General features: G+C 38.1%; 2 protein-coding genes across 7 annotated transcripts in view; both read left to right on the top strand.

Annotated features, from left to right (window-relative positions):
• LOC125332508 (protein unc-13 homolog A-like) overlaps positions 1-13586 on the top strand; it is a 47565-nt gene extending 33979 nt beyond the window's left edge. Inside the window, exon 8 of the mRNA XM_048317436.1 lies at positions 13501-13586. Coding sequence (XP_048173393.1) covers positions 13501-13578 — 78 coding nt within the window. The 3' untranslated portion in view covers positions 13579-13586. The remainder of the gene's footprint in view (positions 1-13500) is intronic.
• A 25-nt stretch (positions 13587-13611) lies between these two features.
• Positions 13612-17765, top strand: part of UNC13C (unc-13 homolog C) — a 125166-nt gene continuing 121012 nt past the window's right edge. For 3 of the 6 annotated variants that reach the window (XM_048317432.1, XM_048317431.1, XM_048317429.1), the window contains exon 1: positions 13624-16727. In XM_048317432.1, the coding sequence (XP_048173389.1) occupies positions 13754-16727 (2974 nt within the window). In that variant the 5' untranslated portion in view covers positions 13624-13753. Of the gene's footprint in view, positions 16728-17765 lie in introns of all 6 variants that reach the window. The other 3 variants (XM_048317433.1, XM_048317435.1, XM_048317430.1) reach the window with 2 other exon arrangements.

Raw genomic sequence — 17765 nt, 5'->3', positions numbered from 1 at the left:
TCCCTGTTAATTGCTATTTTTTTTTAAAAAAGCCAGTCTTTAATGTCGTTTTATTTCACTTAATAGAATTCAAACTGCATAATTTTATAAACTTAGCAACTGGTTTAAAAGAAGTCTGGAAAAGTTTTAATGGGGAACAAGAAGTAGCTTTAGCTATCTGAACTTCAAAATCTCCAAAGCACTTTTCAGAGTGATCTGAAGTAAGATTTAAACCAGCTCACACGTGCATTATGAAATACAAGAACAGTCTTTTTCTCTTTCCCCCTCTTATTGCAAACTCTTCTTTTTCGAAGGAAACATTGACCTTCACAGTAAAGAAAAATAAGTGTAAAGAAAAAAAAAAAACCAAAAAAACCACCTTGTAAGGAGAAGAACGCCTTTGGAGCCCCGTGCGCTCGGGGGTTGTGGGCCCGGCAGGGGGCGCTGCTCCTCGCGCGTTCGGGCCGCGCAGGGCGGTTCGGAGCTGTCCCGGTTCGGGAGCTGTCCCGGGTTCGGGGGCTGTCCCGGGTTCGGGAGCTGTCCCGGGTTCGGGGGCTGTCCCGGGTTCGGGGGCTGTCCCGGGTTCGGGAGCTGTCCCGGGTTCGGGAGCTGTCCCGGGTTCGGGAGCTGTCCCGGGTTCGGGGGCTGTCCCGGTTCGGGAGCTGTCCCGGGTTCGGGGGCTGTCCCGGGTTCGGGGGCTGTCCCGGGTTCGGGGGCTGTCCCGGGTTCGGGAGCTGTCCCGGGTTCGGGAGCTGTCCCGGGTTCGGGAGCTGTCCCGGGTTCGGGAGCTGTCCCGGGTTCGGGAGCTGTCCCGGGTTCGGGAGCTGTCCCGGGTTCGGGAGCTGTCCCGGGTTCGGGAGCTGTCCCGGTTTGGGGGCCGTGCCGGTTCGGGAGCTGTCCCGGGTTCGGGAGCCGTGCTGGTTCGGGGGCTGTCCCGGGTTCGGGGGCTGTCCCGGGTTCGGGGGCTGTCCCGGGTTCGGGGGCTGTCCCGGGTTCGGGGGCTGTCCCGGGTTCGGGAGCTGTCCCGGGTTCGGGAGCTGTCCCGGTTTGGGGGCCATGCCGGTTCGGGGGCTGTCCCGGGTTCGGGAGCCGTGCTGGTTCGGGGGCTGTCCCGTGTTCGGGGGCTGTCCCAGTTCGGAGCTGTCCCGGGTTCGGGGGCCGTCCCGGTTCGGGAGCTGTCCCGTGGGGTTCTTCCCGGCTGACTGGGTTAGGTTTAAGAATTGACTGTTACTGCCGTTCTTTGATCGATGGGAAGAAATAACCATCCCTTAAGCAAACTGGGGAGGTGATGTGAGGGAGAAAGGTAGCTTGGTTATGTGACAGTTTTTCCAACTTTCAGGCTGAAATCCATCATGAAATACAAATTACTTCAAAGTTGTTCTATCAGTTTACAGCTGTCACCATTTCGATGTAAGAATTACATGGGAGAAATAGTAAAATAATATCTAATATAGTTATATGTTATTTTTGCTGGGTTTATTACACAAAAATAGTGATGGAAATTACTGAAATATTTTCAGTGGACAGACTTTTATTTCTAAGAATTTAGAGAATCATCTCTGAAAGTCGTGGTCATGTAATCCTGGAAATAGGCACAAAGAATAGCCATTTCCTCCATGAAGGCTTATAGCTGCCCTTTGGGGTTTGGGTTTTTTGTTTGGGGCTGGTGGTGATAGTGTTCTCTTCGGGTGGGTTTTCGTTGTTTTTCTCCATTAAGCTACAGGGTTTGGCTGGAATTGTGTAACAAATTGCAACGTGTTGTATATGTACATGCAAATACACATGTATTTCTCATCTTCCTTCTGTATGTGGAAGTTATTTCTTTAGCGCTATGTTTGGGAAATAGAGTAAATCAGTGTGAATCCTTAGAGTCCTTCGAGGCCAGCTTCATCAGCATGTCAGGTTACTGCGCTGCAGTGCGTTGGGCCCACACATGGGAATTGCTCCTCTCCAAAACTGATGTGGCTGCTTTCTCAAGGTACACAGTAGTTTCATTCCAGTCACTGACTTACAACTATCTGGGCTTCCAGAACTGTGAGAACTTCAACTACTGTACAGAATTAGAACCTCTGCTCATAGACTTACTCTAGAGAGTCACCATCATCATATCTATGTGAGAAGGGTGTGAACAGAGGTACAATGTAATTTTGTTATGAATTCAGGTAGCTTCACTTGTAAGTAGTATGTATTTATACATGAAACTCCATTCTTGATTGGTCAGTATCATTACAACCAAAGTCAGCATATCTCTGGCTTGGAGAAGTTCTACACAGAATTTTAACACCAGGGAAGATAAGCCATAATGAGTTCTGAAGGTCTTTGGATTGATGTTTACTTTTTTATTTCCTTCTGAAATATCAATTGAATAATGCATCGGGTAGAGTAAAATGTCCTGCTTATGATGGGTTATCAAGTAAATTGAATAAGTTCAGCTTTTAGCTGAAATATTCAGAATGTGGTAACACAATAGATGAATATAGACAGGGTCAACACTTAGGAACTTCCTTGAAGATGGCAACATTAATCCAAGCATTATGAGTTAATGTTATTGGCAAACACATATTTTTTATTAAATGACATAACCTTCTATTTTTGCAAATCAGTTCCTGTATTTACTGGTTTTACTGTCTGTAGTCTTAAGGCCATTTGTTTAATCTTGCTGAAACTGATACTTACTTCTTAAGTATGAGTCTACTACGGGTGGGCATGCTTGACTAGGCTGCCTGGTTTTTCTTTTTTTCCATCCTTACATGAGTAGTCCTGTTGATTTTGAGAGGAATTATTATTGCATCTTGTGTAGTTAGGACTATAGCACTGAGTATTGACATCAGTGGAATATTTCCTATTGTGCACTTACAAGAAAGCTTTATTGTCTGTTGTGTTGGCATGCAATGCGGCAGTTTTGAAGAATAAATTTGAATCAATTTAGACAGAGAATTAAGTAATGGCTGCAGGCTAATAACTACAATAAACTTTGAATAATCATTCATTCATCTGGTTCTTAACTATAATTCTAATTAATGGGATGTTTACAGGTTGCATTTACTTCAGCAAGACATAAAAATATAATGGTCCATAATTATTTTTATAATGATATGCAAAAATCAAAAATATTAATTTACTACTGTATGTAAGAAATATGATTCTAGAACTTTTCAGTTTATAAATTGTACATAAAACACTGTGTCCCAGGATGACAGTACTGACAATAATACAAGGATTGCAGAAAGTGAAAGCTACAACCTGTAAGTTTTAACTATTACTAGAAGTTGTTAAACACTCTTAAGTGCTGCCTTTTACTCAAGGTATCCTTAGTATATTTTTGAAGGAAGTAATTGAATTATAAACTCCTTTGTTACAAATGTGTCAGCTCTTACCAGACTGTCCAAAGTTTGAGGGTTTAATTTTTATATGGGAAAGATAACATACTTTAATATTCACTATGGCATTCCAGTCGTGCTGTCTCCCAAGATGTAGGAGGATGATCACGTACCTGTGGGTTTATGCCTGTACATGTTTTGTGGAACATTTACACTTCAGCTGTGTGTACACTGAGTGGTTTTATATAGGCTCATTCTGGATGCATTTCTGTAGTTCTTCATGTGTTAGTTTTAAATAAAATTTTCAATACATGTGAGGCTGGATGTGGCCTTACACACACAACTAAAGCTGTTTACATTTGAAAAAACACCTGATGTATCCTGTGCAGGATAATTTACTCACTGCATGCACAATAATAATCCATTCTGCTATTTGAATTCCAGTAAATAAATGACTGAGTCCTACTGCCTAGGTATTCATTGGGGACGTAAAAAGTGCCTTTCATGGCAAGTGAGTGATCCATTTCTTATTATCTGGAGCACCCTTAAATCATCGCGGAATGACAGTCGTTACGACGGGTATTTAGCAGATTCATTACAAAAAATTATCATCTGTTGATGAAAGCACGGCTGAAAGAAATAGCGATGCAGTCGTTTCTCTGGGTCATGTCAGACTGATAAATAAAAGCTTAGGGTGGAGCACGGCCCTGCCAGGCAAGGATCCTGTCTCCCGCCGTTATCCCTGCGGGCACGGATGCGCACCTGGCCGCTCCCCCGCCGCACCGCGTGTGCAGTTCCTGCGGGCGAGGCTGCTCCGGGGGCCGCTGTGAGCGGCTCGGGGGCACCGGGGCTGCGTGCCCCCGGCGGGGCTGTGCCGATTGCAGCCAATGCTGCATTCGGGAGCAGCGGCAGGCGAAAGCAGCAGCGGGGACCTTCCCAGCGCATAAAGCGCCAGGATGATTACTGTTCTCTCATGTTGATGGTTTTTTGGAACCGGAGTAAGACTGCTCTGCTGTTATAGAGGAGAAACAACGTTGAGCTGCAGAATGAATTAGTAGCTAACATCACGATTACTCTTAGCTGTTAGCACAAATTGTAGGAGGGGAAAAAAATGAGAGAGGAAAAAAATCCCTGTTTAATGCTGCCTAGGGAATACCGTGGAATTTAGAACAGATACCGTTGCAGACTAGCAGCATGCCTGACTGCACTTGACTTGAATCACTGGGCAGCAGCCTCGTGTTGTATCATTTAAGGCTGAAGGAAGAACGGCAAAATAGTAATGGATTTGTGTGCAGTGTTCCTGCATAAAAGGAAAGTAGTATGAAGATGGTGGTATGTAATTTGTATTTTATTTTTAAGAAGAATTTAATCCAGGTATGTATGCTCTTTGTGTTTTTGTCTAGTCTACATGTAGTTTTCTGTTTCCTTTGTTTCCTTTGCTTGTTTTCATTCTGAATGTTCCTCCCACTGTTCTTGCAATGCATTGATTTGTAACTGATTTGCTTTCTAATGCTATAATGTTGATGAAACTGTCTGGGCTTCTGGAATTAACACTTCATTAAAAACTGGGGGGGTTATTTTGTAAGGCTGGTAACTTCACAGTATAAGTTGAGTAAGGCAGTATGGTGTTTGATTTTTCAATGAGTTGGTACATTTAAATTGATACAAAAATATAAACAAATTAATTACATGAATACACAGTGAAAGTAAGGTATGTTTTGCTTATTTATGTCAGTATTTTTCTCCTAATTTGTGACAGGATTAATAATAAATTGAGCTTTACGGATGCTTATGTATTTCTGGGTCTTGATTAATCTCCAAGATGAACACCCTGCAGATTTCTTTTGAATAGGCAGCTTGCTTAGTCTACACGCTTGATTCTGTTCCACAGCTAAATCTGTGTCTCAGAATACCCTCTACTATGTACCTCCTCCAAGGCACAACCCAAAAACCCACCATAACTATTTCATACATTTTTATCCATTTTAGGTACAAGAAGATAAAATTAGTATTTTGCCTTCTGCAATTTCAGAGGCCAATAGTAGCTAAAACTAATTTCTTACTATGAGATTGCTTTAAGAGGAAAAATTATGTAGTTAGAAAAATATGACTATTCTTTAGCCCTCGCCTTTCTTTAGTCCCCTGGCTCCTCTTGCACTTTTTGTCTTACTAGTATTTTCTTTCACCTGACAATTGATTATATGTAATAAGTGAAATAGAACACAAAGCAATGTGCCCTTAAACTAAGGACACTCATAGTTGTCTTATAATGTCTGGTAAAAATGTATTAAAACCACTTAATGCTTATTTGATTGTTCATTAGTCTTGAAATATCTTAAAGCATTCTGTTGCATTTCTAATTTCAATGCAGCCTAGTTAGAAGTAAGATTTTTTTTTTTTTTTTTTTTTTAAAACATGTTGATCCAAAAAGGGTTAATATCTCTTACAGTATCTTAATACTGTTGCTAGCTCCTGGCTGACAGGAGCTATTATGCCTTAAAAACATTCATTGGTGTAAAATCAATTGCTTTCTGATGTGAAAATAAACTGTCTGTAAAGTTGTAGCTGTTTTTCACAGAGAGGGTGATACTATGCTTGTTTCCTGTCGGTGATTATATAAAATAGATGCCTTTATTTAGTATAATACGCAACTGTGGTTTGAAAATTGAAATTGTAAGGTTACTTGACACATATGAATGTTCTAAAAGCCAGTGCTAAATCTTACCATCTAAATCAACATAGTGAGAAAAGCAGCAAGAGAGTGCTGTTACGTCTAAAAGCACTAAGAATGAAAAGTAGAATTTAAGGGTAAAGCGTGTTTTGTTCTTCACAAATTCCTTTTGTAAGGGATATAATGATAGAAATTATGATTAGCTATAATCTCAAAGAACTTAATATAGAAAAAAGCCATGATGCAAGATAAATGAGGGTTCTTCCGGTGGAATATACACAACTTGGAGAGTTGTATAAAGGTTTTCTGTCACTATACTGTTTGCTTCATCCTGCAGTGATGTCAGCACAACATTACCATAATGACTATATATTGCTGTGAAAACACTTAGGAATTCTCAGGGCAAGTACTGGGAATCCAGAGTGTTACACAGTAGGAGAAGATTCATAGCTCAGAATATCTCCCAATTCACTAAAGCATCAATGAGAACTGAAAATTCCAAATTTTCCTTTAAGTGTTGTGTTGTGAAAATCTAGGAAGAAGGAAGTAGTATAATAGCTTCTGCCTTGTGAGACCATTACAGCTCTGAAGCGTAAAAATTCTTTGGCACCTAAGAAGGTTGTTACACTGTTTTTGTTTTTCTCATTTGTGTCATTCGCTTAGGTTGGTAGCAGAGGTTCTTGCGTTCAGGTACAGATTAAGTATCACAGTTGTCAGTGTATTGAAGCAAAGACAGAAGAGGGGGTTTTTTTTAATAAAGTCTTTGCAGCAAATTTAGAAATATGTTTAATATCTACCATCCTTATCAGTGAATGTCATTCAGGTGTTAAGCATGATTTCTATCTGTGTGTGCCTACTCATCCTAGTGTGTGTTGTTGTCAACAGTGCTTGTAGTCATTTGTGCTTGTGGTATTTTTCAAATGCCAATGTCACAGATGATTGCTACCATTTATCAAATGAAAGGCCACTTCATCAAAAACTTTCTTTTTCATAGCTTTTTTTCCCTAAAAGTTTGATGTAACTATTAGTTTACTAGATTTTAGAAAAATATGTAAAATCTTCGTTGCAGAGGAATGGAATCCAGAGGGCTTACTTTGCCCATATAAAGTTGATATCTTACTGTAAACATTTCACTGGGAATTTTTGTAAATAGTTAGCTAAAAAAAAATGCCCCCAAACCCTAAAGAAAGAAAAAAATCGAAGCTGCAGAGTGATGTAGTGCACACATGGACACAGAGTTCATGGCAAACCCTGTCCAAGGGAGATTAATTCAAGGCTGTGTGTTGTCCATTCCAAGACACAGGCCAGTACAGTTGGAGGATTAAAATTCTTACCTGAAAGAAAATTGAGAGATTTTTTTAAAAATTATATTTTCGGGCAGAATAACTATTCTGAAAAGTTGCTGAAAGTTTTGAAATGTTACTATTAAAAAAAACTTTGAATGCACTCAGTAGACTATAAATACAGTCTCTGCATATGTTATGCTCCAGTATAAATTAAATCACTTGGGTTCCCAGGGTATAATGTTTAAAAGACCCTCTATTAAAACACAGGAAAAACTAGGGACAGAACTGAGATTAAGTCAAAATATATGTTGATACTTTCTGGTTTTTAGTAGGCACTAAATAGGTTCTGATTATTATATAGTAACTCTTTTATTTATGGTAATCTAAAATAATAGCAAGTTGGTAATAGTCCAATTAAGTTAACATGTCTGGTACTGACTTAGTAATACAGTAATCTCCATATTGTCAGCAAATAACTTTTCCCTCCCCCTGTTTTTCCTTCCTTTTGTAGTCTGCATTTAAATAGAAATGAACAATTTGGTGAAATTTTCTCAGTCTTAGCAGTTTTTGAACTGACAGTGTTGACTAAAATTAAGTTTATAGAGGACAGCATATATCATTTATACAGCTGTAAGAGAGGGAAAAAGTCATAATTACCACCTCGTTTATACACTACAGTGTCTTTTTTTACTTTTTTTGACTGAAAAAGTCAAGGAAACAACTAGAAACATCAAAGAGAAAAAAGTCAGTGCATTTAGTCAAATAATATTGAAGCTGTGTTCCAAATCATCTGCAGTCTCTTATTCTTGTGTGCACTAGTATATTGAACTGGCCTACATTATCTACTGCTCTTCAAATGGGCCACATTTTACCTTTAGAATCTGTTCTATAGCTTTTTACATCTCAGTGTTAATCTACTGTATTTGACGCATCTCTTCATTTGTTTTTGGTTCTAGTCAAGGCCATTGACCTTTAAGAACAGTTGCTTCAAATACTGCTTTTAATGTTAATACCACACTACAGATGTGTTTCTAAAGAAATAGTCTTCTAAATGCCTCCAACAATCTTATTAGTAGTTCATAAATAATTGAATGCCTTAACAAAACTTCACAGGGAAAAATGCAAATATTACAAAGGTATAGAGAATAGCGTAACTAAAAAAGTAATTATAGAAATTATTGTAAAATAGTGGGGTTTTCTTCAATTCATGTCTGTCTTCAACAGTAATTAAAAAAAAATAAACAAAACAAAAAAACCAAAAAACACATCTTTTACAAAAAAAAAAAATCCTCTCTTTTTCCATAGTGGACATAGTAGTAGGGAAGCAGTGAAGATGATTTTTCTCTGCAGAAGAATTGCTCATCCTAGATTTTCTTCTAAGCTAAACCAAAGACAATGTGCTTCTATACATTACAAAGTAGTTTAATTGCAGCTGTTAAACTGTGGAGTTAATTCACTGATGCACCAAGTTCTCTATGATTTTTGGGTTAGATGTTCTAAATCACAATGAGCCAAAGTCACGTTTAAGCCTGTGCTGTTTGCATCTGTTATATTTAAACTCCATTAGGTTGTATGCTGACAGAAGAGATACATAACAGCTATGAATGACCAGTATTACAATATGACTGCTAAATATTTAGATTGTATTCTGTAGTGTACCCCATGAATATATGTGCAGCCTCCTCAGTACAGCAGTAGGCCTTGTGGATTAAAAAATAAGCAGATTGTAGGCTCTTAGGACTGGGGTTTGAAACAGCAGATTGGTGGTTTTACTTTTTACATTCCCATAAATAGAGAAGGCAACATGTTAAAGGGTGGTTAGATATGTATGAATCACAGGATCCATAAATAAATATCACCAGGTAAATAAGGGGATAGAGTAAACTTTCCAAATCGTTTTGAAGAGCAGTAGGAATCACTTCCTAGCCAAAAGGAGTGAGTGCTGATAGCACTCCACATTCTCCTGTGAATGTTGGGAGGGGCTGATGGGATAGAACAAAGGTCTGCTGGTGTGAAAGCCTGAGGAATTGTTGGAACAAAGAGTAATTACCCAAAAGAGAAAGCAGGTCTCTTTACTGCTCTTGTCCCTGCCGTTGCCAGGGTCTTTGGGCGGGTCATCCGTATAGGTGTAGTCAGTGTTAAGATAAGTGTCGTTTTACCTTAAGAGACTCACCATTTACACAGATTAAAAATGTCAGTAGTTAAGACTAGAAGGAGAATTTAAGAGGAATATAAAGGAGCAGATAAGTGCTCTAAATTAAGCTCGTCTGAATTAGGTCATCTGAGATGATTGTCAGTATAGTGCTCCTGTTGTAGTAAATTAATGAAGCAATGTGGAATGTACACCACACTATGCTTGTCGAAAGGAAGGGAGCAGAGGTTTCACCCAGCAGATGTGAGCTGAGGGCAAGTACACTTATGTCAAGATTAACCTTATTCCCAGGCAAGCATAAGACTAGTAATTAGACTAGTAATAAGACCCTAATAAATAAACCTGTATATCTGAATTCTGTTATTGATTCCTTATATTCCTGATGGTAAGAGAGCCTCTCCTAGCCTCAGTTTCTGCAGATGCAGGGGGTAGACTGTTTACATACTTTTTTATAGGTATATTTGATTAATTAATTTCTGTGGAGCATTTTGCATATCACAAAAGTACGTTGCTGTCTATAGACTCCAGTGCCTATTTTGGCAGTAATACAGAGTGCTATTGCTGCAGATGAAGACTTCTTGGCTTTGTTTTGATTCCCCCTACTGTCTTGGTGTTGAGAACATGAACTGTCATAGGGTATTTTATAGAGAGAAACTGCACTTCAGTCTCATCTTCTTCCCTGCCCCCTTTCCATATACGCAGACCCCTTGTAGTTGATTAATAGTGTGAAGGTTAAGCAAGGCTAAGGTCCTGCCTGGTTCTTGCTTTGCAAGGGGACAGTCTGCATCCACAAAGCTACCCCTGAATGGAGTGAGCTGCTGCTCTGCAGCTTCATTTGCTAGGGTCTGAACAGAAGGTGAGCAGTGATCTAGCTATTCTATTTAAACTAAAATTATATTTTTAAGATGATTCACTTTTTTTATAAAAATGCAGGGCTGGATTTGTTAAAATAATTTTTTGAAATGGGGGTCTGGTGTTCAGGTATGTAACTGAAATACACTGTTTGCATTATTTAAAAAGCTATCATTTTTAACTCAGCCCACTCTTCCCTCCTTCTACCTGACACATTCGTTTTAGACTTGGAATAAGATCCTTTATACATGATGCTTCCAACTGACATTTTTATTTTGACAACGCTTTGTTGTCAACAGCGTGCTTGAAACTGGTCCAAATTCTGTTCACCATCAAGTTGATCAACAAAACTGTTTTCAGACTTGCTGTGGGTAAAAAGTTGATGGAAGTGTCATTTTGTCCTTTCTTTCTAGAAGAACCCTATTAAGAGTTTATTTTTTAGTCTCGCAATCCATATCACTTTCCAGTTTCCTGTTCTATTGCCATCTAGCACAAAGTCCATACCTCAGTGCTGTAACACTTCGACATGATTCCGTATGCTTAGACTGGCTTAACCCAGTGATGTTGAACTTTATTATATAAATTGTTTCAATTCAATAAACAAAGTGAGAATTTAAAAATTGAGGTCATAATGGTTTATTGTGAAACCTGGATAAAACTAGAAAATCTCCGAATGACAACTTGCAGCTCATTCAAATAATTGACTTAGTTCTATGTCCTTCTTAAAAGACTGTTCCTTATCTTATGGAGTTTTAACCTTACGTTGATTTAAAATGTTAAGAACAACCTATGCAAGCCTTTACAAGAAGAAGTGGATGAGACCTGTAATGACTCAAACTTGATTCCATGTGTAGACATACAATTGTAGAAAATGACTTTTTGACAGAGCTTCAAACTGATTAACAGATCATATGACTAATACAGCTGAGATGGAATAGAACTCGCATGAGAGAACATAAATCTGCTCCATTTAGCAGATCTCCCTGTGTTTGTAACAGTACAGCTTTTAATTCACTATGGCATTGTCAGAAAACTGGGTTTAAATAAATTCAGTGCTGAATGTTCAGCTATTTGTAATACTTTCGATTATCTCAGATAAAAAGCATTGGTTAGACACTGAATAAAACACACACACATATATATGTATGTATATGTATATGGCTTGCTATGAAATCAAGCTTCTTCTACAGAGAAGCATTAAACCTTATTTAAAGTGAATGGAAACGTTCCAAATTCCAGTGATAACTTCATTATTTCTTGATGGTTTTTAGGCTGAGACAGGAAACAAGCCTTCTGGCTTGTTTATACATTCTTGATTTGAAGTCATTTGAAGAATGTCCAAGTCATCTAAGTGAAGTTTATGTAAGAGGGAATTTAAAATTCTGTGGCTGTGTGGGCAGAGGGGGTAGGCAGTCACACTTCAAATCTTGTTCAATAAATGGTTACAAACATTCAGTGTAAGAGCTGAATGGTTAACAAGTGTTTCTACATCTAGAAACATGCTTTTGACATTGAAAAGTGTCCCAGGATGGTTCCTTTCTCTCCTAACAATACGTGAAAACAAGGCAGCCTTGGCTCTAGTGAAAACTTTTCAATATTCTGAGAGATGTCATTTGCATTCCTTGAAAATTGCATGCAGTCTCATTGAGCATTCTTTTGCTTCCAAACGTTGCTTGCTCTTAATTCACGCTTAATACTCTGACTTTATGTATAAGCCTACAAGAAAAAGAAGTGGCAAGGACTATGCTGATGTATATGTGTTAAAAATGTGATTCATGTCCCACAGATATTTCACCTTTTTATAAAATAATAAATAGCCACTTTGGGAAGACTGAAGGATGTTTTCTATTCTTCTGCTCACTCTGCATCCCAATTTAGTTATATCTGGAAAAGAAATGAGTCTGTTTACATCCTCTTTTCCAGGATTCCAGAAGCCAACCAGGCTTTTAGCAGCTTTGCTTGTGCTCTATGCAGCACAGTGCATTTGCTGCTGCAGTATGAATCAGGGGTTAGTGTTCATTATTTACCATTTCATATGTGCATATATGTAATGAATAAATATATGGAGTATAATAGTAAGCTCAATGAAAACAAACTATGCAATGCAAAGACCAGATCTGGAGGTGTGTGAGTGGACCATAATGTTTCATACAGTGCCAGGCTGTTTGCAGACAAGGACAGTTCATGTTCTCTACTCCTCTTAAGACACCACAGAGCAATTTTTAACCCTTTATATACCCTGTATCTAAACAGACTTCTTATTCTGCCAAAGAATTTTTAGCTGCTTTAGAAACCTTCTTCTTTACTGGATTTTTCAGAGCTGGTTGCCTTGTTTTTATTCTGCAGCTATGAAACTGGGAGGTGAATGATATGCTGTACAAAAAAAGTACATTTACATGCTTAAAATTTATTGACTACATTTCTAATGGAATACAAACTTTTGCTTTATGGAACAGAAGCTTCCAGATACCTCATGAAATCTTCCTAGACTTCTTCTAGATCAGGTGGTTTTCCTGTTGTAATGGCACCTGTTTCTGTCCTGTGACTTGTAAATCATGTTTCTTTCTCTGTTTTTTTTCTGTGACCGTAGCGATGTTAAATTTAATAACCTGGATGAGAATTTCCATCAGTTGTCATTATTTTCTCTTATTTTCTATGTGTTGTTTTCTTTTTACTTCTTAAAGAGGAGAAACCATGAAGATAAGCCCACTTTTGAGTCCTGGCTTATCATAGCATGTTAAAGTCTGGTATTAAAGCACTTACTTCACAAACCATAGTTATGTGCATAATTCAGTCTTAAGATAGAACAGTACTTCGTGGATACAATACTCACTTGTTGTACCTGAATCCTACCTTGCTCCAAATGACAAAGCAAGAGAGAACTTTCTACTTCTGTTTTACTAGCTAGTAACCATTTGTTACTCTGTCAGGTTTTTTGATCACTGCCATATATCATATGGATCTAAATTGTAATGCCAGTACTCTGCAAGAAAGCAGAGAACATTTAAACTGAATATTTATGTTGAAGTCAGAGAATTAAACTGAATGAAGAAGCCTGGAAATAAGTTTAGCTTGTTAATTGTTGTTAAAAATATTTGCCTACAACTGTTTTCTGCTTCAATTATTCATGAAACAGTCTATTCAGAAAATATTTCTATTCAGAAAAGTTGAAACATCATAAGTATTATTGAATGATAAGTTTGCTTGGCAGCCATTGTAATATCATTCCCTCCTTTTTAGACACTTCAAGAAGCCATGTGCAACAGAATGACATTTTGCAAGACGTACAAAACCTCTTCAGGATTTTGTTTTGAATAAGCAGATGTGTGATTTTTTGGTTTGTACTTTTCTGTCACGTTATTCCAGAACATCAGTAGTTTATGTGGCTATAGTCTTCATTGAAACATTTGCTGATGATCCTTTTGGAGATACAAATACTTTTCTGGATCAAAAATTGTGTTTTGTGGAAACAGCTTAAAGTAAATTACACTCCATGGTTTCTGCCCTCCTCAAGAGCCTGATCTTATCTTACATATATAAGATTTGCAAAGGAATGTTTACAAAGAAATCGGGAAATAGTACAAAAAGGAAAGAGAGTTGTCAGAGCAAAAAGGAACAAGACTTAACTCAGATTGGACAAACAAAAAATCCAAAATTTTCAAATACTTTAAAAAGTACTGTTAAAAAGATTGCCAAGTGCCCATCTGCTCGCAACTTATCAACTGAAGAAGAGGAAAGCAATAAAGAATTTTCACTTTCTCCAACGTTCAGTTACAGAGTTGCTATTGCCAATGGACTGCAAAGGCACATTTTTGTAGCAAACACTAATAATGAAGATATAGTTCCAGACCTGTCTTCAAATGATAGCTCATGTTCTGAGTCCTTAAGTGAAGTAAAAACTAATAGCAAGAAAAGCGAATACTTATCCCACACAATGCCTGTGAGACGCAACAGGAAAAGCTTAAGCAGCCTCACAGCCTCTGATGGAAGTTCAGATGGAGAACGCACTTTACACACACTGAAGCTGGGAGCCTTACGAAAACTGAGGAAATGGAAAAAGAGCCAAGAATGTGTCTCATCAGACTCAGAGCTAAGTTCATGGAAGAAAACATGGGGATTAAGAAGTAAATCTCTAGACAGAACTGGCCGTCACCAGAAATCAAATACTCTTGAACCTGGCTTTAGTTCAACAGGTTGTATTAGCCAAACCCATGATGTTATGGAAATGATCTTTAAAGAGCTTCAGGGAATAAGTCAAATTGAAACAGAACTCTCTGAACTAAGAGGGCATGTTAATGCTCTGAAACAATCAATTGATGAAATTTCTAGTAGTGTAGAAGTTGTGCAAAATGAAATTGAACAATTGCGAACTGGATTTGTGCAGTCCAGAAGAGAAACTCGGGACATACATGATTACATTAAGCAGATAGGCCATCCAGGAAACAAAGCAAGTCTTAGGTTTCTAAATGTGCCTGAAGAGCGGCTTGAAAAAGCTGAAAGCACAGTTTACAAAATATTAATGGAAAAAATGGGGTTCTCAGAGGCACAAAGCACTATTAAAATTGAGTTTGCCCAAAGGCTGGGGCAGCAAAGAGACTGTCCAAATGCAAAGCCAAGACCCATTCTTGCTTACTTTGAGTCATCACAACAGAGAGATTTGATTTTAAAAAAGTCTTATAAACTTAAGGGAACTGGCATTGGAATTTCTACAGATATATTTTCCAATGAAATAAAAGACAAAAAAGAAAGAGGACTGCCTTCTTCTCAGACATATGAAAGCATGGATATGAAACTTTTAACTGTGGAGACAAAATCTAAAGTGCATGACTGGGAGTCACCTGACAGTGATAAAGACTTGGAATCAGATATAAATAAGAACAGTTATGCAAAGATATCTAAATCAGCACATCAAATAAAAACAAGCACTACAAAAGGGACTGCTGAGTCCCCAAACACTAAAGACCTTGACAGAACTGCTGACAATAGCACCTTTTCACACAGAAGAAGTTATGACAGTCAGTCACCAGAGTTTGACACTATGGAAAAACAGTCAAAGACCTATTATTCAGATGTGACTCCTTTATGGCATTTACAGAATGACTTTGCAACACCAAAGCTTAGCCGTTCAGAATCAGATTTCTCAAAATTGTGTCAGTCTTACTCTGAGGATTTTTCAGAAAACCAGTACTTTAGCAGAACAAATGGCAGTTCACTGTTGTCCTCCTCTGATCGGGAACTTTGGCAACGAAGGCAAGATGATTCTCTAAACTGGTATGGCAGTTCCCAGGAACAGACTTTTGCCCAAGACATGCAGCAGTATCCAGAGCAAAATGAAGCAGGGAACATAGAAACTGTTGGTAGTGGAGTAAGCAATGGAATAATCTGTGTACCTGGAGACATAAACCAGTATGATGATAGTCAGCTTTCTTTACAGGATGATCTTTCCCCGTGGAAAAACTGGAATCAGTTGGAACAAGGGGCAGATTTGGGCCTAGACTCATCCACACAGGAAGTTTTTGTGTATGATATGAGCAGCCCTTCAGACCAACAGAGAAATTTTGGAAAGGGCCAAAGTTCTGACCCCCAGTATGATACTGAAAGCTATGATTTCACTCTAGATGGTACTTCTCCATCATGTCCAGGGCTTGATAGTGAAACACAGAGTCAGTGGACTGGTCAATATGATGATTATCAGGAAACAAATTCTATCTCCTCTTATCAGAATCAAAACAGATTGTCTATGATGTACCGAAGTCAAAGTGAACTACCAAGTGATGACTCAGAGGAAACCGCCCCTAAATCATGGCATAGCCGATTAAGCATAGATCTTTCTGATAAGACTTTCAGCTTTCCTAAGTTTGGATCTACACTTCAGCGTGCTAAGTCAGCTTTAGAAGTAGTCTGGAATAAAAGTACGCAGAGTTTAAGTGGGTATGAAGACAGTGGATCATCTTTTATGGGAAGGTTTAGAACTTTATCTCAGTCTACTGCAAATGAGTCAAGTACAACACTTGATTCTGATGTTTATGCTGAGCCTTATTGCTACAAAGCAGAGTATGAGGAAGACTTAATTGAACCATCTGGTGAGAATGAAACAGACTATGTAGAAGTAATGGAACAAGTCCTTGCTAAACTAGAAAATAGAACTAATAGTAGTGAAACTAGTGAGCAGGTCCAAGAGTATGAACTGGACCAGTCTTTGTATGAAACTCCATATGCAATGCTACCAGAGGAGCAATATGACACACAGTTTGACAGTGTGATCAGTGAACAGATATTGGAAGTTGAAAGTGACATGGCTCCTGAAGTAGAAATAAGAGAAGATGAAAATCAGAATGTCCCAGAGCTGATTACTGAAGTTACTGAAATTCCAAAGAAAAAAAGAATACGACCATCATTTAAAGAAGCTGCTTTAAAAGCATACAAGAAACAAATGAATGATTTGGAGGAGAAGATCCTTGCTGGAGGTAATAGTATTTTAATACTGTCTTTTAAGTAAAACATTGTTCTCCCTAGAGTTGGACATTAATTTTTGTATAGTACCTTATCTTGCTCTCATTGAATTCAGTAGAAAAAATTCTGCTTATGTCTGGTTTTGTTTAGAGGGTGAAATAGTTCCACAGAAATCAAAAGGTTAAATTTCACAGGTTTGCTTTGAAACAGTTTTCTGAATATGTTTAGTCAGACATGCTTGTAAGTACCTGTATTTCTTTGAATTCCAGTAACTTGAAAATTAAATTTCACAAGGTTTGAGTCTTAAAAAAAGAACTAAATAGTACGCTGTTCTTGGTTTTCTCATAGTTTTGTAAATATTTACAGGAGTCATACAGAGTGTTCAGATATTACAGTCTTGCTTTCCTTACCAGTTTTCAAGTCATGGTTGGTTCTATACTCATCCTGATGAGCAGTGTTCTCCATTCCCTATGCAACCTGTACTTACAAGAGTGCAAGTCTGAACTGATTTTATGTCAGTTCTTATTTTGATTCTGTCCTTATTTGTACTCCCAGTAAGCTCTCAGAGAAGTAGTCAGTCCCCAAAACGGGGTGAGAAGGGTCGAGGGTGTGGAAGAAAAACAAGAGTGTAAATGGTAGCATCCATGTATGAAGAAGCTTTAGTAAGGAACTAAATTCACAGAGGTGTTGATGCTGATTTATTCATGATTTTTATCTGTTGTATTATCAGACTTCAAAGCAGACAGTCATATATATAACTTTAATACCTCTAGTAATATACAGATATGGTGATATTCAATGTAAACATTCACTGTAATGCTAATAACATTGGTTATAATATTGTACATTTAATTGGGAGCATCATAATGACTGTAGCTAGCCAGATGGTAATTGTCACCTTGACTGAATATTTCCTTTATCTGCCTTGGAAAAATAATCATCTAATACATTCATTTTAAAGATGAAAAACTGTGCCTTTAGCCAAAGGTTGTATTCATTAGTAAGGAGCTTGAGGTGTACTATAGCATTTCTTTTGTACGTGATCAGCTACT

This window comes from Corvus hawaiiensis, chromosome 13 (genome assembly GCF_020740725.1).
Source record: "Corvus hawaiiensis isolate bCorHaw1 chromosome 13, bCorHaw1.pri.cur, whole genome shotgun sequence".
NCBI lineage: Eukaryota > Metazoa > Chordata > Aves > Passeriformes > Corvidae > Corvus > Corvus hawaiiensis.
The sequence above is the reverse complement of the archived record's forward strand: the minus strand, read 5'-3'. Positions and strand labels throughout refer to the sequence as shown.